This window comes from Triturus cristatus, chromosome 6, assembly GCF_964204655.1.
Source record: "Triturus cristatus chromosome 6, aTriCri1.1, whole genome shotgun sequence".
NCBI classification, from domain to species: domain Eukaryota; kingdom Metazoa; phylum Chordata; class Amphibia; order Caudata; family Salamandridae; genus Triturus; species Triturus cristatus.
Genome location: NC_140589.1, coordinates 787,095,180 through 787,122,970, shown reverse-complemented (window position 1 = coordinate 787,122,970; position 27,791 = coordinate 787,095,180). Strand labels below are relative to the sequence as shown.

The following is a 27,791-nucleotide window of genomic DNA, read 5'->3' as shown; positions in this document are numbered from 1 at the left end:
AACAGGGAAGAGCTGGGACATGTAGCATTGTGGTCCCCCCCCCTGTGAGCGTAAGCCGAGTGGGCTGGCCTGGCGTATGCCAGTCCAGCGTAAGGGTGTGGGCAATGACCCCAGGGCGCTGGGCGTGGTTCCGTCCTGGGCTGGGCAAGGAAGTAACTAATGCGTGTGTCCCCGTTGTAGTGTCGGCGCCACCTGTGCCGCAATCGGCAATGTGTCACCGTGACCCAAGTCCCACAACATGAGCAACATGGACGTAAGGGGAAAACATTGACCCTACGTCCATATTTTATTTAATGAGTTTTATATAGCGCTGACACGACCCGGGGGTATCGGAGCGCTTTACAACAGTGATTTATTCTTATCTATAAATTGCTTTCAATGCTTACAAATGTCTTGTCTTTTTATCCGATTCGTTTACTATAAACCATGTATGCTTTCCTTATCACATCATCCTTATTGTTTGTTTCCCCTCCTTCTTCTTTCCCTTAAATTGTATTTCGTATACCAGTTTGAATGCATTATCATGAGGTATTTTGTTTGAATAGAATAATCTTCTTTTAAAACTAAAAGGAACCTGTGACCTACAAGTTAAAAAAAAATGCAGGACTGAGCACTTAACTCGCTGAGGCCTCTTGCCCATAATGGTGATAGGTTTTTATATTTGTCTGTTTATGTTTGAAATTGAGTGGTGTGTGTGTATAATTCTCTGTTTGCCGACCTCTCTATGTAGGTTTTGGATGTTTGCACAATAGGTATTGTTATGTCTGAGTTAGTATGTGTGTGATTGCGCACACGCCAATTTATGGGTACAGAATTGATTTGCTTGATGGTAAGCGGTATGGTTGCGTCTGATATTGGGCAAGATGGGTTTGCATCACAGGTCATTTAATATAAACAGATATGTATCAGCTGATTTAAAAGCAAAGTGATTCAATGGCATGGATAGGTCAGAGGCGCCTTGCTTCACATGCTGCATATTGGGACAGGGAATGCATCTTATTAACTATTTTATCATTGACCATCATCCCATTGCATCAAGCACTCCTTTATCGTACAAAGAGCCCATCAAGCTCACATCTCAAGCCATTTTTGTTTTAAGGAGGAATTTGAGTCAAGGGAAGGAAAATTATGAACCAATACTCCAATTAACACTGTCCCTAAGTGGAGGTAAATGTACTTCCCTCAGTTGGTTAATGTCAAAATATGGTCATGAGTCTTCATTCTCTTGCTAATAAGACTCTGTGACATCATCCCCCTAAGTGTGGGAAACATTGTCACAGTGGTGAGCCTCAGTTACTAGAAAAGCGTGATGCACCAAAATCATAAAAAATAAGAATTCCTAATAGCAAACCAGAAACTTCAAAATCTCGTCAGTCAGTAAAGTTAAAAAAGTCAGAGGAATAGTCCTACCTAAAAGTCAGAATAACCTGTTTCAGCCCACTACCAAGAGTCTTTAAGGTTTGGGGCTTTCATCAGGACCACTGTTCCACTATACAGGTCTTGAGGGGACTATGGAGGAAGTCCCTATGGCCAGTTGGTCAATCGGTGATGTGTGTGTATGTATAGTGGTAAATAAAGTTAACACAAAACTAAACCTCAAGTGAGAATTAATATTTAGGGAGGAGCTCCTCCTTTGATGTAATGACCTGCATTGGTAAAAGAGCACTCGAGCATTGACTTAAATGCAGCACAGGTATGTAACTATTCTTTTCTTTTCCCTAAACAGGGTGTAGCCATAGTGGTGGTATTAAACACATCTAACCAGCAAACCTATTCTGCTGGGCAAATATCATGCAGTGTGTGGGAGTCACATGATAGTATATTGTATCCCCAAACACATCACTGCTGTTTATCTCCATGTCAAGACTCCCTGACAATGGAAAGGTCTTGGGGATGACTTTATAAACTCAGTAGTTGATCTTGATCCCAAGGTTCACATTCTAGATTCATTTAATATGTAGGCTGAATATTGAATATGATTAGTGTCCTTTTTAAGCCACCTCAATGCACTAGTCTTTACGCAACAGGTCATCTCTCCAACACATGACTTGAATCAAACTGACGGCTGACTTTTAGCCCTTTACTTGCTATGTGTTGAGAAGATAAGGGTATAGCCAAGCCCTTTTACCTAACTTTTTTCAACTTCAGGAGTCATCTACCCTGGCACAAATTGTCTGTTTAATTAGTATCCTAATGTCAAACCAGAAGACTCTGAGGTCACAATATTAAGGTGTTACTAGAATCCCAGAAGAATGCCCCTCGTTCTCTCAGGTTAAGCATTTTTATGTTTCTGTAACACCTTCCAGCCTCCCATTGCAGAAGAGCTAGTGGCACTTAAGGCATTCAGAGCCAATAAAATAGCAAGACCAGGGCACTGATTATATAATTACAAACGAGATCACTTAAACACCAAACTTAGGGCTGCTGAAGCTAAATGGCAGGAAAATAAATTTTTTCCAGCATAAGCTTAAAAGAAGAAAGTAGTGATTTCTGAGCATCTTAATCTTAATGGAAACTGGAACCAATCCGGTAGTATTGTCAGTCTTCAAGACACATTTTGTTGAGAGCTAGCTCAGCTGGTAAAGTGAAACTAGTCATACTAACCATAAACATTACTCAATGTCAAGTTCACACTTGCCCACATTTATGGTCAAGAACAGTTTATACACTCTCTATAACCAGCACCTAAGTTATAGAGATTTCAAGAAACCAATGAGCAATACTTCAAACCACCCAGGAATATTCTTTCTGACCAATAGTCATTGCTTCCATCCAAAAAAAGCCCAAACTTTGAAGCTTAGCTACACTCGCCTCGCACTTGGCTATCTGCTTGTCCTAGAAACTACTAATAATTCATACACAAAGAATAAAAAAAATACCTTCTACTCCTTTACCATTTCAAGAAGGAAGATCACAAAATGGTCATTCTTAAAACCACGGGCTACCCACTCTCTCTTACAGATCATCACTTTCATTAAACTCTTACGGTAACAATCTGATTTGGGGAAACATAAAGCATGCCCCTAAGCTTTAGCCCTCTGCACCCCATTCTGAGAATCTGCATGTACTCCTTTGAAAAAAATACATTTCTATTCAACCTAAAACTGTCTACAAACCCTTCCTGCTTAGGAACAAAACCATAACCTGGCAATCTTCCAAAACCTAAGTAAGGCCAGTTTCCAAACTTTCTTCCCTTGTAAAAACCATTGAAAAAGATATTTCTGTACAACTTTTGAACATCACTACCAACAACCTACTCAACTCTTTTCAATCTGAATTTCACCCCAAATGCAACACAGAAAGAGCAATTCTTCAATTTATTAAAAATACTCTAAATATTCTGAATGAACAATATGTCTGTCTCCAGTTAGTACTGTATCTTTCATCAACATTAAACACCATCAACCTTAGGATCATATTAAATATCTTTTCATCCAGAATGAGGATTGAGAGTAAAGTGCTGAAATGCTTATTTTCCTTGGTTCCATCGAGGGGTCAGTTTGTAAAATTAATCTCTTCCGCATTCCTTCTCTTCTAATTAAATGTGGTGTTCCCTCAGGCTCAATTCTCTACACCGCCCTCATTTAACTTTTCGATGGAGCTACCAAGCCTAATGTTGCACGGCAACATGACAGTTGTTGCCAGTATTTAGATGTTACAGAACTATGCCTCAAAGTCTCCAATCACACTAGCATTCTATACCTAAAAATCATACTAGAAAATACCATAATTTTGTTGGCCTCATGCTACTTAAAATTAAATCCTAAATTCTTTCTAATGCACTCCAAAGATGCTTTGTGTACTGTTTACGAATGGCATGGAGTTCTTGCAGAGATTGGTACCTCTCCCCTATTAGTTACATAATTGACCAGGAACATAGTATGACACATCATATCTGCAAAATTCTCAAAACTAGATTCATCCATCTCCTTTTTCTAAGGAACCATAGCTCTTCTGTTCCTCTCACAAGTTTCACACCAGTTGTTGAAGCAGTGGTTCTTTTTCATCTATATGAAGTTAACGGACTACTATGCGATTTGCTCAAATCAGCCATAGCACTTCTGAAAGCTATACTTCATAAAGCTGCTAGCATTGTTAAAGGCAATAAGAAATTAGAGCATAATAAAGCTTCAGTGGCAACCGCTATAAGGTAGAATGCACTTCTGCCTGGCTTGTGTCTATAAAATCGTATATCTTGGCACCCAGTTAATTGTATATCAAACTACAATAGATTGGAATGGATGTAGTATATATAAAGATACTAGTATTGTTATGTCCTTTTCATGAAAAAGGAGAGGTTAACGATCACCTGAGCACTTTGGGCTCCAACTAGAAAAATTCCCTCTTCGTTTTAGCTTCTCAAAAGGAAGCAAGGGCAACTCCAAATAAATCATAATCATGAAATGAGTGTGCTAGTGGGCTTTCCTGTCACGATTATATATTACCAGGCCGACGTAGGTTACATGCTTCCAAAATTGATTCATAAGGTCCTCTAGGTATGATAGAAAGCCATCCATTAGCTCTGTCAAGCACAATGAAGGTCCAGATTTAATTGGCATTCCGCGTAAAGATCCAAGATGTATCGGCTTCTCACTGTATCTCATTTGTGTACAAATAAAACAAAGATAATTGGTGAAAGATGGGAGGTGCTTACACCTGTGGGACTCTGAAACATGAAATAAAATTGCCTTGCGGCAATTCCAAAGTTCATGCAGTTTAAAATAATCCTATTCATAAAACATGTACCAAAGAACTGTTGCATGGTCCTTGCATGCACTTGGATACCAGAAAGGTTAAGGTAAAATAAAAGTAAGTGATGTTAGTACCCGTAGTTTCAGGGCACATGCCCTGGAGGGTTAAGATCAGCACAGGAGGGGGCCACAAGGCTGCACCAAAGCTACACCACCAGCGGCACAGGAGCTGCCGGGTGCAGGGTACAAAATCAGCAGCTGGCAACCCGATGCATTTCAATGGAGGTTGTCGGTCGCTCAAAGAGGCTGCAGGCTCGGACCAGGAGGGTGGTTGAAGGTGACCACCAGATGGACAGGTAAGTTGGAGGTCTGGGGCAGGTCAAGGAACCGTCGGTTGAGCTCCCCAAGGCAGGAGGGCTGAGGATGCAGGGGTACTTTTTGGTATCAGATCGGGGTTGAAGCCGGTCTGGTTCAGGGGGACCCTTCGTATTGAGGCTGCAGGCGACTTCGTGGGGTCCGGGAGAGGTCAGCCACCGATGGAGATGATGTCAAAATTGCTGGAGAGACTTCCCAGGACGGGTGAGCCACTCGAACTCGGTCAGTGGTCGTCGGGTGCAGAGTGGGCAGTGGTCGTAGATCCACCAGGATCAGGAATCCTTGAGGATGGAGTTTTTCTGGACAGGGCCTCGGGAGATCTGATCTTTATTGAAGAGTGGCAGTCTTCTTCAGGTTCTTGGAAGTTGCAGGCTCAAGAAGCAGGAGACAGACCTGTTGGGCTGGGGCCAAGGCAGTAGGTATATTCTTGCTTTGCTGCACAGCGTCACCTTCGTCCGTCTTCTTCTTAGGCTGCAGGAATCTGACGATCAAGGTTCAGGGATGCCCCTGAATACCAAATTTAGAGGTGTTACAGGCACTGACAGATGGTAGCATATTGGCAACTTGCCTTTAGGGTGACTACATCCTTAAAATGGCCCCTACCTTTGGGCAGGGGGCATCCCCCTAACCTAATTGGGTCAAATCCTCCCATTCACGATGGAGGATTTCCTAAGGAGGGGGTCAGCTCGGTCCAGGGCACCTTAGGGGTGGTCCTGGCAGAGAATGGACACACTTCTCCTTACTACTACTTTTCCCGCTGATCTTGCCACCAAAAGTGGGACTTGGTCAAGGTGGGCATCTCCACTAGCTGAAGAGGCCCTGTCTAGCATATCAAAGGGCAGGAAGCCTTTGAGGCTCACCACCCTGAATGCTGTTCCTGGTAGATGCTAAGCACCTCCAACCCAAGCAGCTTTTGTCCCTGAACCACAGGAGCGCCCACCTCAGGTGGTCAGAAACATGTCTGTGTGTGGCAGGCTGGTGCAGACCAGTCAGCTGGACTCAAGGGAGTTGGTCGTTTTTCAGGAGGCATCTCTAAGATGCCCTCTGAGTGCATTTTCTAATAAATCCAACACTGGCATCCATGTGGGTTTATTATGATGAGGAGTTTGATACCAAACTCCTTAGCATTCAGTAAAACCATCATGGAACGGTGGAGTTCATAATGACAGACTCTCAGCCCATTTACTCAATATGGCTCCACTGCACTTACAATGTCTAGGAATGGCACAGACACTGTAGGGGCACATTGCTCATGAAGCTGTGCCCTGGACTATGGTATTGTGCACCCTGCCTTAGGGCTGTGAGGCCTGCTAGAGGGGTGACCTACCTATGCCACAGGGGCTGTGAGGCTTGCTGGAGGGTTGACCTACCTAGCTACAGGCCTATGCCTTAGGGCTGTGAGGCCTATTAGAGGGGTAACCTACCTATGCCACAGGCCGTGTTTGGTGGGCATGGCACCCAGGGATGTGTGCCATGTCGACTATGAAGTTTTGTCTGCACCAAAACACACAGTCTGCAATGACAGTGTGTATGTGTTTAGTGAGGGGTCTCTGAGGATGGGGCAATACATGCTGCAGCCCTTAGAGAACATCTCTGGTCACAAGGCCCTTGGTACCACTGGCACCTTTCACAAGGGGCTTACAAGGTAGCCAGAGGTGTGCCAGTTGGGGAATCACAGGTACAGTTTTGGGAAGAACACAGGCACTGGGCACCTGATTAGCAGGGATCCAGTGTTTACTCAGTTAAAGTGCATCAGGAAAATGTGGGGGGTAACCATGCAATAAAAGATACTTTCCTACACAACCATCCCCCCCACCAAACGAAAGAGGATGAGACTAACCTTTCCCAAGAGAGTCTTCATTGTCAAAGTGGAAGAACCTGGAAAGTCCATCTGCATTGGCATGGGCAGTCCCAGTTCTGTGTTCCAGTGTAAAGTCCAGGGAGCTGGACCGCCTCAAAAGTTTTGGGTCCAAACCTTTCATCTGTATTAGCTATCTGAGAGGTCAGTGGTCAGTTTGGATACGGAAGTGAGTTTCAAACGAGTATGGTCTCACATTCTTCAGGGACCAAACCACAGCAAAGGCATCCCTCTCAAAGGCACTCCAATGCTGTTCCTTGGTGAGTAACCTCCTGCTTATAAAAGCAACAGGCTGGTCTTAGGCATCATCATTGGTCTGGAATAAGAACGTTCCTATCCCTAGCTCAGAGGCATCAGTTTGCACAACATACCCCTTCACAAACCTCCTGTAATGCCCAGTCAAGCTAAGGAATGCCCTGCCTTGGGTGTGTCTGGGTGGTTGGAGCTTCCCAGAATTGTCTGGATCTTGGGTTGTAATGGTTGCACTTGGCCTCCACCTACAAGGTGGTCCAAGTATTCAACAGTACCCGGTCCTGTCTGGCACTTGGATGCCTTGATAGTAAGGCCTGCAGATTGCAGGGCCTATAAAACCTTCCCCAGGTGGACCAGGTGAGCCTGCCAGGGGGAGCAGAAGACAGCAATATCATCAAGATATGCTGCATTAAAGTTCTCCAACCCATCAAGGACTTGATTCACCAACCTTTGGAAGGTGGCAGGGGCATTCTTTAAACCTAAGGGCATAACAGTGAACTGATAATGCCCATAAGGTGTGGGGAATGCTGTTTGTTCGAGGCATATGATCTGCTGCAGTCACATTATTGTATTAGATCGCCGCCTAGTGTTGGGTCCGGATGTTGCACGTTGTTGTCTTGGAAGAGTCTTCGAGATCTCACGAGATAGGTGACTCCTCCCCTAGACTACAGTGCGCATGGACAGCTCCTCCATCGTCAGATTGTTTTTTTCCGCCATCGGGTTCGGATGTACTTCTGCGACGCCAACTACGACTCCGAAGTTCTCAACTTTCTTCACAGCAAATCCAAGTATCTCGACGGGATTGCTCTCCGGTCGATACCCTAGAACTTTACGAGACTTTATTTTCTCATATTTCCATCGACGCAGGCCTCCGGGCCTATCGACGCCACTCGGGCCTCGGGCCCATGGAAAGGACCCCCTTCAAAAAATGCCCCCAGTGGGGTGCTAAATACCCACACACGGATCATCACCCGGTGTGCAACAGATGCCTATCTCCGGAGCATAGAGAAGAAGACTGCTCAGCCTGCGCACTCTTCCGTTCTGAAAAGACAATCAGGAACCGAAGGGCCCATCGACAAGCGATGCATCAGCAAGCAGCGGCACCGGAACCGGACGATATCTTCAACGACCCCTCGGATGCCGAGGACTCGGACGATCTACAGCTCGTCACAGTCGAAGAATCGGACTCAGATGACCCAATCCCATCAGGACAGCACGTGAGTACCGATGCCCCTGTCCCTATCACCCCACATAAGGCTCCGGTCAAGACATCTCCACAAGGCCTTCGTCACGATCGAAACATCCCTTCGGAAGCCCCACCCTCGGGCCCGGCTCCGAAGATAACAGAAAAGTCTTCCGGTAGCTCGGGACCAAGCAAACCGTATCTCCCTACACCCAAAATGCCTTCGGAGCCGAGAAAAACACATCTGGCTCCGGCGCCGAAAGAATCGACCGTTCCCAAGAACGTCGAGCCGAAGCTTCTCGAGTCGAAAAAAATCGACCCGAAAAAGACTAACGACTCCAAAAAGGTCACCGAGCCTAAAAAACAGATCGAACCCAAGAAAATGGTCGATCCGAAAAAGGACGTCGAAGTCAAAAAGCTCCCGAACCCAACAAAAACAAGGTTCCCGAGCCAAATAAGTCCAAGCCGAAGCCTACAAATCCTTCCACTCCCAGCAAAAAACACCAAAAATCTTCGGTGCCGAAACCACCAAATACAGAGGAGGAGCTGTTTTTTCCGGATCCTATCGATCCAAAACAGAAAAGAATCATCATAGACCCTAACACAGGTCATGTGGTGCTCCACAAGAGGAAAATTCATCCTGCATTACCCTCTCCTATTCCTCTAAAAAGGAAGGACATTGCTACTTCTCCTATTAGGCCTGTCACCCCTCCTCCTCTCTCTCCTATTCTGCCTTATGTGCCATACACACCCCCCATGCCTCCACAGCCCGTTGGGGACCCAGATGACGACATATATAATGATCCACAGGACCCTTATAACGATCCTGATGACCCAAATCCCAATCTGGACACATGGGGAAACCCATATTCACCAGACAATAACACACCTCTTCTAGACCCCACACCATACCCTTCAAAACCATCCCCTCCTGATGACACCATTGCATTTCATCAGTTAGTGGACAGGGCTGCTAGTTCCCACGGGGTAGATATGCATGCTGACCCTCTAGAAGAGGATTTCTTGCTGGACACCTTCCCAACCACAGAAAGAAGTGTCCGCACTTTACTCATGCTCAAAGGGGTTCTAAAACATGCACCAGAAATATTCAAAGACCCCATTAGGGCTAGGATACTCAACCCTAGACTGGAAAAGAAATATAGAGCAGCACCCTCCGACCCTACATACATCAAGGGTCAACTACAGCTGGACTCTTTAGTAGTTGCCAACGCACGAAAGAGGGCAACCTCACAAACCACTGGTGATGCTGCACCACCAGAAAAAGAGTCCAAACTACTAGAGGCATCAGGGAAAAGGGTGGCTTCACAAGCAGCCAACACCTGGAGAATAGCTAACACACAAGCATTGTTAGCTAGATATGACAGGGCACACTATGACAAACTAGAGGAGCTGCTACAACATCTCCCTGACCCATATAAACAACAGGCAACTGATCTTATCCAAGAAGGAAAGTTCATCACTAATGCCTCGATAAAGTGTGCTCTAGATGCAGCTGACACAGCCTCTAAAACAGTCAATACAAGCGTAATGTTAGGAAGACACGCCTGGCTTCGCATATCAGGTTTCAAACCTGAGGTGCAAACCACTATTCTCAATCAACCCCTTAACCAAGATTTCCTGTTCGGGCCTCAAACAGATGTCCTACTAGACAAAATGAAAAACGACACTGACACCGCTAAATCTATGGGTGCACTGCAGTCTTACCAATCCAAACGTTCCTTTCGTAGATCCTCCTATAGAGGTACAGGGAGAGGGAATAACACACAAACCTCTCAACCCTTCCAAACTACCTCTCAAAACACATTTCAAAAAGGCAGAGGAGGATATAGAGGAAACAATTCTAAAGGCAGAGGTAACAACAACAACCGTACCTCCACCACTCCTAAACAGTGACCTCCTACACCTGCCTCCAGACCACTTAACACCAGTCGGAGGCAGATTATCACAGTTCCTACCTGTCTGGGAATCCATCACAACAGACAGGTGGGTGAAGCAAATTATCCATTCTGGTTACTGTCTGGAACTTACATCTACCCCACCCAACATACCACCCAAAATCAGACCAATGTCAGAGGAACATACCATACTATTGCAACAAGAGGTCTTAGCAATGCTACAAAAGCACGCTATAGAACCAGTTCCTCTGCAGCAACAAGGAAAGGGAGTTTACTCCCTCTATTTCCTAATTCCCAAAAAAGACGGCTCCCTCAGGCCCATTCTAGACCTTCGTCCCCTCAATCACTATATACACTCCGATCATTTTCACATGATCACACTCCAACAAGTACTACCACTACTACAGCAAGGCGACTTTCTCGCCACGCTCGATCTCAAAGACGCATACTTTCATATACCCATTCATCCCGCACACAGGAAATACCTCAGATTCGTAGTGCAGGGACAGCACTACCAATTCAAAGTCCTACCCTTCGGGGTAACAACAGCACCAAGGGTGTTCACAAAATGCTTAGCAGTAGTGGCAGCACATCTACGGAGACAACATATTCATGCGTTTCCATATCTAGACGATTGGCTGATAAAGGCCAAATCACATCACCAATGTCTGCAGCACACTGTGACCACAATCCATCTATTACACAATCTGGGTTTTTCCCTCAACTACCCAAAATCCCATCTACAACCCTCCCATATACAGCAGTATCTGGGAGCAACAATAGACTCCACAGTAGCAAAGGCTTACCCAGCTCCAGCCAGGATACAGAACATTCAAGCAATGATCCAAAAATTCCAACCTCAGACTCTCTTGACAGCAAGAGTGTTAATGCAACTCATAGGCATGATGGCATCTTGCATATTCATACTCCCACATGCTCGGCTACAAATGCGTCCCATACAAGAATGCTTAGCAACACTATGGAACCAGGCTCACGGGAAACTAAAGGACCTAGTGTTGGTAGACAGTCGTACCCATCGCTCTCTGCAGTGGTGGAACACACAAAACCTTTCAAAAGGACGACTGTTCCAAGAGCCAGTTCCACAGGTAGTGTTGACAACAGACGCATCACTCACAGGGTGGGGAGCCCATCTACTTCAACATACAGTGCACGGTCTATGGACACCGCACCAAAAGATACACCACATAAACTACCTAGAATTACTGGCAATATTTCAGGCAATGAAGGCTTTTCAAAAACACATAGCCAACAAGACTGTCCTAGTCCGGACGGACAATATGTCAGCAATGTTCTACATAAAGAAACAGGGGGGGGACACACTCTCTGCAGCTTTCACGCCTAGCGCAAAGCATATGGAGATGGGTCATTCCACAAAACATCCATCTTCTAGCAGAACATCTCCCAGGAGTAAACAACCAGATTGCAGACCTATTGAGCAGACACAGTCAACAGATCCACGAATGGGAACTTCACCCAGAAGTCCTACTCCCGTTCTTTCAAGCATGGGGACACCCAGACATAGATCTGTTCGCCACAAAAGAAAACGCAAAATGCCCATCCTTCGCCGCCAGGTTCCCACACCCGCAGTCGAAGGGCAATGCAATATGGATGAACTGGTCAGGCAGATTTGCATACGCTTTTCCGCCAACCCCACTCATTCCATTAGTGGTACGCAAACTAAAGCAACAAACACTTACGATGATCCTGGTTGCTCCCACATGGACACGACAACCATGGTACACAACACTCCTAGAACTCTGTCGTCCCTCATCAACGACTACACCTCTCTCCAAAACAACTCACACAGAACCATGGAGAGATACAACACCCAGACCCCAATCAAATGAACCTAGCAATCTGGCTCCTGAAGTCTTAGAGTTCGGATACCTTAACCTGCCTCCTGATTGTATGAATATCATCAAAGAGGCAAGACGTCCCACTACCAGAGCCTGTTACGCAAACAAATGGAAAAGGTTTGTTATTTACTGCCAAAATAATCAAATCAATCCTCTAGACGCTTCTGTCCAAAACATAATTTGTTATCTGCTACACTTACAAAGATGTAATCTAGCATATTCATCTATAAGATTACACCTAGCTGCTATTGCAGCATACCTTCAAAACAGACAACACGTGTCTCTCTTCCGCATACCACCTATTAAGGCGTTTATGGAAGGGCTCAAAAGAGTAATCCCTCCAAGAGCTCCACCTTCTCCAGTCTGGAACCTTAACATTGTACTTACTAGACTTATGGGCCCACCCTTTGAGCCTCTACATTCTTGCGAATTACAGTTCCTAACATGGAAGGTGGCATTTCTAATAGCAATTACTTCACTCAGAAGAGTAAGTGAATTGCAGACACTAACAATTCAAGAACCTTTCATGCAAATACACCAAAATAAGGTAGTTCTCAGGACAAACCCTAAATACCTACCAATGGTCATAACTAGTTTTCACATTAACCAATCAATTGAGTTACCTGTCTTTTTTCAAAAACCACAGTCAGTAGCGGAAAGGGCACTCCACACACTGGATGTCAGAAGGGCCCTACTCTACTACATAGACAGAACTAAACCATTTCGAAAGACAAAACAGTTGTTTGTGTCTTTCTGTCAACCTCATAAGGGTAATCTCAAAGGCAGGGATAGCCAGATGGATAGTTAAGTGCATACAAATATGTTATCTAAAAAGCTAAACGCACATTAACTATTCCCCCAAGAGCACATTCCACGCGCAAAATGGGGGCATCCATGGCTTTTCTAGGGAATATCCCCTTAGAACACATTTGTAAGGCAGCTACATGGTCTACCATACATACCTTCACTAAACACTATTGTGTTGATGTGCAAGCCAAACAACACGCTTCTGTAGGTCAGGCTGTCCTTAAAACACTTTTCCAAACTACTGCAACTGCCACCGGTAACCACCACTAGAGGAGGAACTGCTATACAGTTTATGCAATAATGTGACTGCAGCAGCTCATATGCCTCGAACGGTAAATGCTACTTACCAGTATGCATCTGTTCTTGGCATGTAGAGCTGCTGCAGTCACATGCCCACCCTCCTCCCTGGTGCTGAGCACAGTTGCAGTACTATCTTATTTAGATACATTTACATGGACACCTTTCTTTCTATTACTATCCTCCATCTTTGCCACAATGGCGAAAAAACAATCTGACGATGGAGGAGCTGTCCATGCGCACTGTAGTCCACGGGAGGAGTCACCTATCTCGTGAGATCCCGAAGACTCTTCCAAGACAACAACGTGCAACATCCGGACCCAACACTAGGCGGCGATCTAATGCAATAATGTGACTGCAGCAGCTCTACATGCCAAGAACAGATGCATACTGGTAAGTAGCATTTACCTTTCTTTGGCTCCTGGGTCCATGCCAATCTGCCAGTACCCTGCAGTTAAGTCAAAGTTCATCAACCCTGGGTATAGGTAACACTTTTTCTGATAACTTGACATTGTGTTTCTTTCATGTTTGGAATGTTGAACTACTTTCAGATCTATTCCTTTCTTTTTTTTTTTTTTTTTTTTTTTTTTTTTGAAAACCTTTATTGACATTGCAAATAAAGACAAGTATGGGCCTACAACCCTCGGGGCCGGCCGCTAAGCAGTGAAAATAACAGCAAACAGATTTTAATCACATGTAGCACCTCGGGAAGCAGATTTTCCATGCTAGTATTCTCTTGTCCACCGAATAGCCCAAGAGGGGAACCAGGATATAAAAGGTTTTCATTTTACAATAAGGGATAGAAGGATCAGGTGCCAATCAAGTTCTCAGCAGCGAAAAAGGCAGGCAGAATAATGAACGTCAACAATAAATGGCAAGCTATCAAGTCAATGGCGCAGAAACAGAAGGTTCAGGATGTGGAGGAATATCACGAGCCGTTTGCGCCTGAAGTCTCCTGCCCTGGGACCCAGAAAACCCCACTGAAATGAGGCACAAATGAAAAAACAATGATTGGCCACGAAGGAAACCTACCGTACTGACCCGAAAAAAGAAAGACAAAGAAGAATAAGAAAAGAAAAAGGAGGCCATAGAAACAAAGTAAAGGACTAAAGAATCCCCTCCCCCACCCCCCCACCCTGCACCTCTGCAGATGACTACGGCCCCCCCCCCGCAGCGTGCCTGTCGCCCCAGAACCAGACCCGAAATATAGAAGAAACAGAGAAAAAGGGGAAAGAGAGGAAACCCCCCCTAACAGAAAAGGGGAGAGAGAAATAATAAACTAGAGGAGGGCCTTCAACCATGCCCCCGGCTTCTCCCTCCCGCACAATATATTCCTCCCCAGCGCAAACAGTAAACAGCAAAAATTCGGCCACATCTAAGAGAAATGGGGAGCATTATGCACTGGCTACACTATTAGTTACGTCGTGAAAGCACACAACCCCCCAGCCCGCCCGCCTATTAATTGACCACCTCGGAAGGATCAACCTTATCCTTGGCCACTCTTTGCGAATCCACCAGTGCATACCCATCGACCCACCATCATGTCCAAAGTTACAAGGAAGAGGAGCGTCCAGAGAAGACTAGGAAGGGACACACACATGTGGGGAGGACGTTTCGAAACATCAGCACAGTCATCGTCATGGAAGATCACCTTTCCCAGTACTGCCCCAGGGCCCGCGCCGCACACAAGGTCCAGGAAGGAGAAATCGGCCAGAGCAGGCGATCGTTGCGTGAAGATTGCCTGGGTCGCCGGAGGCCGCGCATGGGACAAAGTCACCACCGTCTGCTCAAGTCCAAAACCTCCGGAACAGACCGACCCCACAGCCAGCCGACCACACGCTGCCACAGTGTCCAAAGTTTCCATCCGTCCCTTATCCACAGAGGCGGTCACGGTACTTTCCTCCTGTGGAAGGTGAGACAGAGCCTTATGTACCTGGGGACAGGCAGACCGCAACTTTTCCGACGCTGACGCAATACCATCCAGCTTCCTCCCCAATACCAGGGCGCCGTGGATCAGGGTGGAATGAAGGGCTCCGAGAGCATCTAGAAGGTCACCGTACCCCAGCACGGTCCCCCGCGCTCGCTCCGCCACGCTCCTTTGCGCCACACACTCCCAATCTTGCTGTGACCCAGTGTACAGGATGACAGAGTCCATCCCATCAAGATGGCCGCAGGGCAGGGCCATCCCAGATGGGGACCGGGTCTCAGGCACGGGCGCAGCAAGTTCCATATCCCTGCAAACAAAGGTCCGGAGGCAGGCAAAATGTGTATACAGTGTGCGGCCACAGGCAACAGTCGTTCTCCCCCTGGGCCAGTGTCCGCGAAAACCGGGAGCAGCCCGCGCAAATCGGGACGAGCCACAGGCCGCGTCCGATCAGTTCACTGGCGAGGGTCCAGGCGATTGCCGATAAACCCCTGGAATCGTCACCCCGGGTATGTATGCACCCGTCACGCTACTCTCGGTGATAGGAGCGACCACTGCGAGATTCAGGCCAATATTCGCGCCGCTTCGGCAGTCCGACTCCACCCGGCCACCAATGGCCGCTGTTGTTGAACTGCCGCCCGGCCATGTTGTCCACCCGAGGTCCCGGCTCCAGGGCTGCACAGGCCGCAAACTTCAAATGAGCATTTCTCGGGCGGTACCGCCGCTGGAAGCTTCAGGATCACACGATCGGTTGCCGCTCTCGATCACCAACACGGGCATGTAGCGCAGGCTGAGGAACACATGCAGGATATCTGTGCGGGATGTGGAGGTTCACGGAGCCGGGAGCCTACGCTGCCGTCCCGGTCGCCATCTTGGCTCCTCCTCTATCTATTCCTTTCTTAATTGCAATGTTCTACACTTCAATTATCCTTGTATTTGCCTGTAACACCGTATCTGATTTTAAGAGGCGCTGTTTCTTATTTAGCGGTTAAATCCAAAATTTAGTACAGGTCAGTAAAATATGATGATTATAAGTGACATATTTAGGGTATGGGGAGATGACACGTGGCTGGCCAAGACGATAAAGCCAAATAAATACAATCAGTTTGGGTCAAACACCAGAAAAAGGGAGAGTTCCAGCTTTGGAGCAGCAGATCAAAATGTCAAGGAAGGTTGAGGTAAGAGTTTGGAGGGGGTCCTGAACACGAGTACAGAAGATTCAGCGTAACACTTCTTCACAGTTGTTAGCACGTTAGTGCATGAGAGCAGTAATGGATGGTAAAAGTGCAGTCAAAAGGTTAGATACACAACGGTGCTAGCACTGAGACCTGAAACTATAGAGGCATGGGTGGCCATGATAGATGCCACAGCTCAAAAGCTTGGACAAAGTCTCATTACCATTGTCCTTGTTTTGCTACCCCATGCTCTGGGAGGGAGGCAGTGAGGTCCAGGGCTTTTTCAGCACATCATGATATTTATCCTATTATTTGAGGTATTCAGGTATTATTAGCTGTTGAATGGCATCCAGATTCAGATCCTTGCTTTACATAAGGGATATATGCAGCTCTGTGAACCAGTTAAAATTGCCTTTATTGTTAACTTTGTTAAATCCTTTTACAATATAAAATGTATGCATATTATTACCAGTAGGATAAGCATACGCAGATTTTAATCACCTAACATATTAGCATCACCTAACAAATTAAAATTATACTTGAACTTATTTACAATACACTTATATTATTCGATTGAGCTCTGTTGTTACCATAAAATATATATGAGCCTTTTTAATTCGGATATCCTAACTAAATATATATTTTTAAACAGTGCTACGCCTACAGCAGCCTTTCCTATGTCACGAGTAAATAGATAAAGGCATTTTCCATGGTCCTTATGCCAACTTGCTTAAATAGTGATTTTGAATATTTTTTCCTTTTATCCAGTGCAGTTGTACAAGTGAAAGGTAAAGTTGTGAGTTTGTTTTAGGATTTGTTAGATTAATAGTGTAAGTCGCTAGCAAAAGGGTTCATGTCAACCTTTGCTTTTTATATGTCCTTCCTGAGAGCAAGTGCAAATTCCCTGTTAATGAACAGTTCTATACTTATACCAATACTTCACTTTTACATAATGTAATGATGTTGAGCCTTAATCGCTTATCAATAAAATATTCACCCAAGCATATGGCTGCTATTGAAGGAACTCTATGATTCAATTCAAGAGCCTTGGCAAAAACTAAATTCTCAAGATGTATATTTCAGCTTACAAGGCTGGCAGTCCTGTTTCAATTCTTATCTCTTCCACTCCAACAATATTAAGGGGCATATTTACAAGCCCCTATCGCCACCCCACCTTCACTTTTAAAGACGTTGTGGTGGCGATACAGGCTTTGACTTATTTACAAGACAGTGTTAAGCCACTTAACGTGGCATAACACTGCCTTTTAACCCCTTCAGCGCGGCGCGGATTTCCGCGCCGTGCTGAAGGTTCTGAGCGCGGGCGGGGCCATGACGGAGCGGTTCCGTCATGCGCACAGCGCAACCGACATGAGCGTCGAAGGGGTTAAATAAGGCACCCTTTCACGCTATACTTAGGGTGAAAGGGAAGGACAATAAGTGTTGCTGTGGGCGTTCCATCGGAATACCCATTGATTGTGACGCTGCCCCATATTTACAAGGGTAGGTTAAATATGGGGCAGTGCCAAAATTAAGACCAGGAAACACCTGGTCTTACCCTAGCGAAACGAGGAGAAATATTTAATTTCTCCTCATTTTTGCTGTGTCCATGTGTGCTGCGTTGTGCAGCACACATGGAAACAGCAAAACGCCTTTGATTGTTTATGTGTAGGAAGGTACATATTCCTGAACATAAACAATCATGCCCCTGCAACTATGGTGCAAGGGTGTCTGCGTTGGCACTAGGCTGCTAAATCTAGCGCCAGTGCAGGGGTAAATGCAGGGCTGCACCATATTCATCTAAATATGGTGCAGCCCTGCGTTTCTAATGTGAGCATGTTGTTAGCCTTCTTGGCTTAACGACACGCTTCGCCATTTTCCTTGTGATTATGCCTCTAAATGAGCTGAATGCTTTCTTAAAAGGTTTGCTTCAGGGAGCGTGGCAAGATGCCATAAAAGATGGCCACTGCTCTTTAGAGCTTTTCAGCGGCTCTGGTGTCTATAAGGGAAAAAGGCAGATTATGCCTTTTGCTATCTGAGCCGTCGAAGCTTGGGCGCCTTCGTGGGAAGATGGCTTTTTTCGTTCTTGCTGCATTATTTCATGGCTTTTGTTTTCTCACAAGCACTTTAAATTAATGTTTATATCTTCATCCTCTTCGGTCCCTTGAATAATTTCTAAATATTTTAGGGCGGTTTCGTAACCGCTCAATGCAAGTTTAATCTTACTGCCGGAAGATGTGACTGACTTTCTTACTACTTTACTTCGCTTGCTACTGTTGAGTACAGTTTAATGCTATGCAGATACTAGGTTTGCTGCATAGTTTCCTTTGTTGATATTTTTATTTATTTTCATGACATACCATCCTGGTCATTGCTGTGCTATTGGTTCTCCCCTCATATCATCAGATATATTTTGAACCTTTGCATGGGGAGACCTCACAAATCGCAAGGTGGCAAGAAATCTCTTTCTCCTTTTAAATCTGTGAATAAAATCAATTTTCAACAGCCCACTCTAGTCTCTACCATTACACCTTCCTCAGAATCAGAACTCATGGAGGGTGTTTCGGAACATGGGAGGGAGTGCTGGCCTTCTTCAAAGGCCTATGGAGCTATCGCAGAGATGTCCACTAATTCTATGTCTGTCGAGCGGCCTAAAAAAGATCTCAATTCTCCTCCTAAATCACCTCCCCCTTTGACTCTGGTGGATGTTAAGGAAAACCATTTATTGTTGACACTAATGCTTCCTTGCAAAAGAACTGAGGACAAATGGTCCTCTCACGATCAAAGGATCAGTATGCTTGAACAACGGGTGAGCAATATTGAGGATTCTACCCCTGATGTGACTCAAATGGTAAAAAACATTGATCAGCTTAAACGACTGACAGGAAACTTGGAAAATAGGAACAACCCCAGACATGTTGATGTCCCAGAAGGTTTAGAGGGCTCCAACATGAGTACTTTCTTGCAAATAGCAATCCCTTCAATAGTGAACTTACCAGCTACGCCTTCTTTAACTATCTAACAGGCTCATCATCTTGGACCCAGATCTTCCATCTCCTCAAATTTACATCCATTATCCTTTATCTCCAATTCACAGAGCTTATGCAAGTCCTTTCAGCAGCAAACAAAGTTGGAAATCTTCAGTGGTCTGGCAATAAGGTTTTCTTCACACAGGATGTTTTCCCTGCTACAGCAGCTCGATGGAAGCAATTTCTGGCTCTATGTTCTCAATTGAGATTAAAAGTTTAGCTCAGAGATTCATAATCGGTAGACGTTTCCAATACTAAAAGCCTTATTTACACTTTGGTGGAAGGGATACTCTATCACAAATGTAGTGGATGGACTGTCCACTGTATAACAAATGCATTATAGCCTATGGTACTTGTAATGCACAATTTACTTACCTTCGGTAATGATATATCTGTAAGATACATTAGTTAGTGATAGATTCCTTACCTTAGAATTACCCCCAGGCGTCAGACTGATCAGGAAAGTTTTTGTCAGCAGTACCCCTGCGCGTCGGAAGCTGGCGTCGTGCGGCTCCTCGTCCTTCATAGGCGTCGTGATGATGTCACGGCATCTACTTAGACACCGCCCTCACGTGCTGACGTCAGTTCTGTACATGACTTTCCGCGCCAGGAACGCAGATCCATACAGGATACTGACCACTGGTGCATTGAAACTAGGGCCCTGAGAGGGATGACCTTAACTCTAGAAATCAGTCCGCAGACTGGGGAGGATGGGTGGGGCGGTAAGGAAGCTATCACTAACTAATGTCTCTTACATATATATCGTTATCAAAGGTAAGTAACTTATGCATCTGAAAGAGACACGTTAGTGATGATTCCTTACCTTAGAATGGATACCCCAGCAATACCAACCCCGGTGGTGGGTCTGCGAACCAAGATCACACCAGAGAGTCACTTAGAACAGAACAGCCAAAGGAGCCGTCTCTCCGGACTTGGCTGTCAAGGCAATAATGCTTAGTAAACCCCACGGGGCTGCCTGACGGATGTCTTGCAGGGGGACACCACGTCCCAATGCAGTTGTAGCTTCTGTTGCCCTGGTACAATGGGCGCACAGCCCCACGGAGGCTCTTTTTTTGCCAGAGAATAACAGGCTTTAATACACAAGACGACCCAGCGGGAGATAGTTCTTTTGTGTACAGCCCGGCCTTTCTTGGCGCCTACATAGCCAACAAAGAGCTGGTCATCCACCCGGAATTGTTGGGTGCGATTCAGGTAAAATGAAAGCACACGTTTTGGGTCCAGACGGTGGACTCTCTCTTCCTCTCTGGAAGGGTGCAGAGGCTGAAAGAAAGTAGGCAAGGTGATAGTTTGCCCGATATGCAAGGCAGTAACAACCTTTGGCAAAAAGGAAGGACGAGTGCCGAGCACAACTTTGTCCGGATGAACAGACAGAAAAGGAGGTTTACAGGAAAGAGCCTGGAGCTCACTCACGCGCCTAGCGGAGGTGATGGCAACCAGGAAAGCAGTTTTCAAAGTTAATAAACGAAGAGGACAGTTGTGAAGTGGCTCAAAGGGAGCGCACACCAAATAAGTATGAACCAGATTAAGTCCCACTGCAGCATCACAAAATGAACAGGAGGGAAAAGGTGAGTAATGCCTTTGAGAAATCTACTTACAACAGGGGACTTGAAAAGAAAGGGCTGATCAGGGAGCCTGAGAAAGGCTGAAATTGCAGAAAGGTAGCCCTTAATTGTGCCCAGAGCAGAGCCCTGCCGGGCCAAAGAAAGAAGGAACAAAAGGACTTCTGAAAGAGGAGCAGAAAGGGTATTTACAGCCTTTGCTGTGCACCATGCCACAAATTTGTTCCACCTGCAGGCGTATACCGATTTAGTGGAGGGACGCCTGGCTGCCAGAATGATATCACAGACTTCAGGAGGCAAGTCAAATGGGATCAACCATCGCCGCTCAATCTCCACGCAAGGAGGTGGAGGCTGGACAGGTTCGGGTGGAGGACCATCCCCTGCTGCTGCGACAGAATATCCTCCCGAAGAGGCAGTCAGATCTGGGGATCCACGCTCATACTGAGTAGCTCGGGATACCAAACTCTTCGAACCCAGTCTGGGGCCACAAGAATGACTTGGGCTCGGTCGCGCCTGATCTTCTTCAGCACTCTGGGTAGAAGAGGTATAGGCGGAAAGGTGTACAATTGACCGCAACTTCACTCATGACGAAAAGGGTCGCCGAGGGAGTGCCGCCTTGGAAATTCCAATGCGCAAAACCGCTGACATTGCGCGTTCTCTTCGGTGGCGAATAGATCTAACCAAGGCTCTCCCCACTGTTGAAAGAGACCTTGCGCCACCTCCGAGTGAAGACGCCATTTGTGATCCATCATGCACCTGCGGCTGAGTTCATCTGCCCTGGAGTTCAAAGAACCTGCCAAGTGTTGAACCACCAAGGAAATGCCTTGATGTTCCAGCCATGTCCAGAGACGCAGAGCCTCCTGACATAGGGGTCCACGACCCCACCCCACCGTGCTTGTTGCAGTACCACATGGCGGTGGTGTTGTCTGTGAACACCTGCACTACTCTCCCCTTGACAGAGGGAAGGAATGCCTTCAGTGCAAGTAGGATCGCCCGAAGCTCCAGAAGGTTGATATGGAGCCTGGACTCCGCCAGAGTGACCGCCCCATCCCAGGAGGGACGCATCCATCACCACTGTGTGCTCCGGTTGGGGAAGGGAGAGTGATCTGCAGCTGACCCAATGCTGGTTCGTGAGCCACCACTGCAATTGTCCTGCAGTGCCCTCCGAGATCTGGACGTACTCGGACAGGTTCCCCTGATGCTGCGCCCACTGGAACTTCAGGTCCCACTACAGAGCCCGCATATGCCATCTGGCATAATTGGTCAGCAGGCTGCAGGAAGCCATGAGGCCCAGCAGCCTCAAGGTCATCCTGACCGAAACCCAGGACAAGGGCCGAAAGATCGGACTCATAGCCTGAATGTCCCAGACTCGCTGTTCGGGAGGATAAACCCGAAACTGCGCAGTGTCCAGAACCGCTCCGATAAAGAGGAGCTTCTGAGAGGGAATCAGGTGCGACTTCGGCACATTGATGGAGAACCCCAGAAAATGCAGGAGGTCAGCCATAGTCTGGAGGTTGGAGACGACTGCCTGGGGAGAGCCCGCCTTCAACAACCAGTCGTCGAGATTGGGGAAGACTGAAACCCCTGATCTGTGCGGATGAGCTGCGACCACAGCCATTACTTTCGTGAACACCCGAGGGGTGCTGGTAAGGCCAAAAGGGAGCACGGTGAACTTAAAGTGCTCGTGGCCTACCGTGAACCGCAGGTAACGCCGGCAGGACGGGGATATGAAAATAAGCTTCCTGCAAGTCCAACGCTACCATCCAGTCTTGCGGGTCTAGGGCAGACAAGACCTGAGCAAGTGTGACCATCTTAAACTTCTCCTTCCGGAGGAAGCGATTGACGTTCTGAAGGTCTAAGATAGGACGCAGGCCCTTGTCCTTCTTTGTAACCAGGAAGTAGTGGGAATAACAACCATGACCCACTTCTGGCGTCGTAACGTGCTCAAAGGCCCCCATGGCCAAAAGGGGCCGCAACTTCCTGCTGGAGACATGTCAAGTGATTTCCCGACATGCGGTGGAACTGAGGTGGCATGGCTGGAAGGGTAGTCTTGAAGGGGAGGGAGTAGCCCCTTTGGACTATCTGTAAAACCCACCTGTCCGAAGTGATGGAGCCCAGCGGGGGAGGTGATGGCGAATCCTGCCGCCCACTGGCGATTGATGGGCCTGAAACACTGGACTAGGAAGGTTGGGTGGCAGGGGTGGTGGTGGGCTGACCCGCCCGCTGGCCCCTTGACCAACCTCAGCGGGTCCCACCTCTGCGGCTGCGCTGAGACTGTTGCTGCGCAGGTCTGTGGCTCTGAAACGAACGTGTTTGGGCGCCCCTTCCATGGCCACGAAGGAGCAAAAAGCAGAAGCCGAAGGAGTGCGCATGGCCGAAAGGCCCAGGGACTTGTCCGTAGCCCGCGAGTCCTTAAAGCGCTCCAAGGACAATCTGCCTTGTCACCAAAAAGGCGAGTGCCATCAAAAGGCATGTCCATCAGAGTGTTCTGGACATCCCCTGTCCTCAGCCAGGCATGATGGCGTAGCGCCACTGTCGTGAAAATCTCTCTGCCCAGCGAGTTGGTGGTGTCAAGGCCACAACGAATCGTGAACTTGGCTGCATCCCTCCCTTCAGCAATAGCTTGGGAGAGCACTGTCCGGGCCTCCTCCGGACACTGAGGCAACACCTGCGCCACCGTATCCCACACAGTGGGAATAGCGGCCCAAGATGAATGCGGTGTTCACAGACCGCAACCCTGAACTGGTGGAAAAGAAAATCTTCTTCCCAACTGTTCCAGTTTCTCGGATTCCCTGTCCGGAGGTGCGGAAGGGAATGCGCTCAGGGACGCAGAGGCTTGGACAACCAAGCTCTCACGGGTAGGGTGTTGGGAGAGGAAAATGGGGTCGCTCGGGCCGGGTGATGTCGTCGTGCCATGTTCCTATCCACAGGAGCCCCTGTGTTGGGACTGGACCAGGTGCCCAAAAGAACGTCCGAAAGTGCGTCATTAAAGGGCAACAGCAGCTCTGCAGAGGAAGCTGTCGGTTGAAGCACTTCTGTCAGAAGGTTAGTCCGGACAACCACAGTAGAGAGCTCGAGGCGGAGAGCCTCGGCTGCCCTACGCAACACCACTGAAAAAGTACCACCCTCCTCCGTAGCAACGGTAGAAGGAGACAGTGCGCCAGGTTCTGGAGAAAAATCCAGTCCACCTGCGTCCTCCAAATCCTCTGCCCAGTCCGGGTCTAACTCGCATTGGGCTGCGAGAGGGTCTTCAGACCTCTCCCAGTCCTCCCGTCCTCCGTAACCTACTGGGCAGGCGGGAAAGAAGGAGAAAGAAGGAGAAAGGGATAGAAATTATCTATCGACACCGGTCCGGCACCGTCTCCATGTCGGGGTGGAAGCCGGAGACGACATCGGCCGGGTGGGGGGCGGAAGGCGGCAGTGCAGTAGACGTCGACGTCGGTGGAGGTCATATGAGGTCAACCGACGTCGGCTGGGATCCATGCATGGATCCATGGGGGTCTCGCTGCACCGGGGCAGGAGCCATCGACGGAAGAGAGGAGAGGACACCCAGTCCAACCCGTGGGGCCCGAATGCGTGCCGGCGGGGCCCGATGGGCAAAATAGGCGAGCCTTGGCTGACAGAAAGCCCTGCAGCTGGGCCGGAGTCGCAGACGGACCTGGGAAAGGCGGGTAGACCGTCGACAACTGCGTAGGCTCCTCCGGAGCCGCGGGGTGGCACCGCCCGCACCCTCAGCCATGTCGCGCGACAGACTACGGGAAGGCGAAGAGCGACGTCCCTTCTTCGACTTCTTGTGCTTCGTCTTACCTGACCCCGAGTTCAAAGACTTCGTCGAACAATGGTGGCGGCTCCGCGACCGGTCCCTCGACTTCCCACGGGACCGGGACCTTGAATGGCACTGAGCCGTCTCCCGGGCCTCAAGCAATTTTCGGAACCGCTCCCGCAAAGTTTTCGGAGCCATAGCCCGGCAGTCGGGGCACGACGTGGGGTCATGGTCGTGCCCCAGGTAGTTGAGACACTCGCCGTGCGGGTCCATCACCGACATCATGCGGGAACAAACTTCCCAAGATTTGAAACCGGGCATCCCTACAGCACCAGGAGTCACTAGACTCAAAAAAGACAGAGAAAAAAGTCCCCAAAAACTCAGTCAAATATTGACTGGGGGTACTGCTCTCTCCGGATCTGCGCTTGCTGGCGCGGAAAAAGAAAGAACTGAGGTCAGCGCACGACGGCGGCATCTAAGTGGCTGCTGCGACGTCATCCCGGCGAGCACGACGCCTACGACGGATGCGGAGCCGCACAACGCCACCTTCCGTTGCGCAGGGGTACTGCTGGGGAAAACTTTCCGGATCCAGTCTGGCGCCTGGGGGTAGTTCTAAGGTAAGGAATCTATCACTAACGTGTCTCTTTCAGATATTTCCAGACGGTAAAGCCACCACGTTTTGACAAAGTGCCCGATCATCTAAACAATAACTAAGGCCCTAAATCTCCATATGCAAACACCATTAGAGTATTTTGCTCATGGGCTTCCAAGATTAGCATTACAGAAACACATCTATATATCTGGCATTAAATCAGTGTCAACCCACCCCTGGGCGTAAGGGTACTTGCCTGCATCACCATTTAAAGGTACCAATTTTGGAAAACTGTTGTTGTAGGTCTATAACTTGTTCTTGCCTAACACTTATTTTTGTAGAAATAAATACTTTTTGAATATGCAGTAAGGAACAGTCAGCAACTTACCTAAATATAACTGCCTGAGTATTCACTTGTTTTTCTCTACCTGTATGATGTATGTTTTTAATTGTATTAATTAACTCATCACAGATCATGGATTGCCTTAAATGTGATAGTCTTTCAGATGCAAATATGATCAGAATGTACAGTTGTATAGCAATCTAAATTTGAATAACAGCACAATGTCCGTGATTTTACCATGATGGACGCAAACATTATATATTTTATGGGAGAGCTCAGTTAGTTGTAAATAGTTTGTAGGGCTGAAAGGCCACTGGTATTTACCTTTGTCTGTAGTTTAGTGGGCTAATGCACTTCATTTACCGTTTTAACTCTGTAAATTGGCTTAGCCTTACCGGAGTTGGGTAAAAGTAACATGGGAATAAACGTGAAAATATAGTTAGGGTGTAATTTGCGCAATACATATGCGGTCAGCTTTGGTGCGATTATTTCACGCTGCAACATTTGATCCCACTTCCTGGAATAGTCTACGAGACAGTTTTGGTTGGAAAGTAACACAATCGTAATTTTTTTTTCTATTTTTAGGATTGGGACCGTGTACGAAACGGAGAATTCAGTGATGACTTTAAAGCAAAGTATCCAAAGGAGGTAACGGGTTTTGGGACTAATTATCAAAATTCGAATGCTGGTATACCGTGTCATGATTTCTACAATAAATGTATACTATTTCTTTTCACAGGTGAAATTGCTCCAGAGAATGCTTTCAGAAACGCCAACGAGGAGACCGTTAGCACAAGATATACTATCAAGCTTGACGGAAAGGGAGCCGACGTCTGTAAAAACATGCTAAGGGCTTCCACATATCTACATAGCTAAAGTAGTTTTAAAAATCTCCCAAAAATCAATTGAAAATATATAAATTACCGAGGCCTTGGTACATGTCACAAGCCTTTACATCTGCATTGCATAACTTTGCATTTTTAAATGATGTCAGTGAATAACGTGGGTACTGAACTAAAATCTCTCAATTATTTGTTGATAGCTGATAATTTTCTATTTTGCTTCAATCGGTGCATCTTTACATAGATTACATATGGACCTCTGCCCTACCACTGGGCATGCAATAGAGAGGAGGATAACAAGTTCCCTGATTTCTGATGTATTTTGTCCATGCAGTGTGCTGTTGAGCCTTTCAGGCAGTTTTTAAGATTGAGTTCTCAAGGAGGAGGGACATGGAAGACTGGAGTGAGCGTAGACGTGACAGGAGCTCGTCAAGACTTCTCATGTGATTGATGAAGCCTGCAGTAGACTAATATTGAGGAGTGGTTTGAAAGGAAGAGTGTGTAGTTGTTAGGTTTTCAGTTGTAGGCAGAATGTGAGGAGCTGCTGAGCAGGTCCATCCCAGGGTAAAAGGCTCCAGCCCGCGCCTCATAGGAGCTGGTCACAAGGTCACTGTATTACAGTAAGTGCCCATGGGCGCAACGGGTGTTTGCACCATCCTTTTGGGCCTCCGGGGCACTCTGCTATCTTACAAAGCACCGTGAATGCTTGTGCGGCCTCTTCAATAATAGAACTTGCATGCGGAGCACATTTTGCGCTGGAGGGGTCACATTGGGTCGGTTCCTCGTGTGCTTTTGTGCGCCGCTTGATTACAGAAATAATCGCAGAGGCACAGAAGCTGTAGAGAGGCGCACTGAGGCCCAGATGTAGAAACGCTTGAGCTGGGTTTGAGGTACTTTCTAGCACAAACCAGATGTAAGGTTTGTGTGCTTTACAATCCAGCGCAAATCTCAGTTTGCACTAGATAGCAACCCCAAGTAACGCAAAGTTGTGCAATGTGTTGCCTGGCGTTAGTTTGCTTCAAAGGGGCATTCCTCGGGTGGTGTATGGGCGTTCCCATGCACCTACCTATGGTTTTGCACCTACCCATGGGTTTTGATGCAAATTCCTTTCTACAAAGAGTTGTTGACAGGGATTTTCGCTAACATTCAACACCTTCTCGAGGCAAGCATAACAAGGAGAAATGTTTTCATTGCTCCTCGTGTACTGCATTGTACAGCACTAATACAAATTGGGAAAAGCCTCATGTCAGAGGGGTTCTTTTTTAATAGAAAGGACCACTTTAAAGCACA

General features: G+C 47.1%; 1 protein-coding gene across 2 annotated transcripts in view; it reads left to right on the top strand.

The window, feature by feature from the left end:
• The window catches only part of EIF2AK2 (eukaryotic translation initiation factor 2 alpha kinase 2), a 300,514-nt gene extending 273,816 nt beyond the window's left edge, over positions 1–26,698 (top strand). For both annotated transcript variants that reach the window (XM_085611364.1, XM_085611363.1), the window contains exons 15-16: positions 26,245–26,307; positions 26,399–26,698. In XM_085611364.1, the coding sequence (XP_085467490.1) occupies positions 26,245–26,307; positions 26,399–26,509 (174 nt within the window). In that variant the 3' untranslated portion in view covers positions 26,510–26,698. The remainder of the gene's footprint in view (positions 1–26,244; positions 26,308–26,398) is intronic.
• Positions 26,699–27,791: the final 1,093 nt, after the last annotated feature.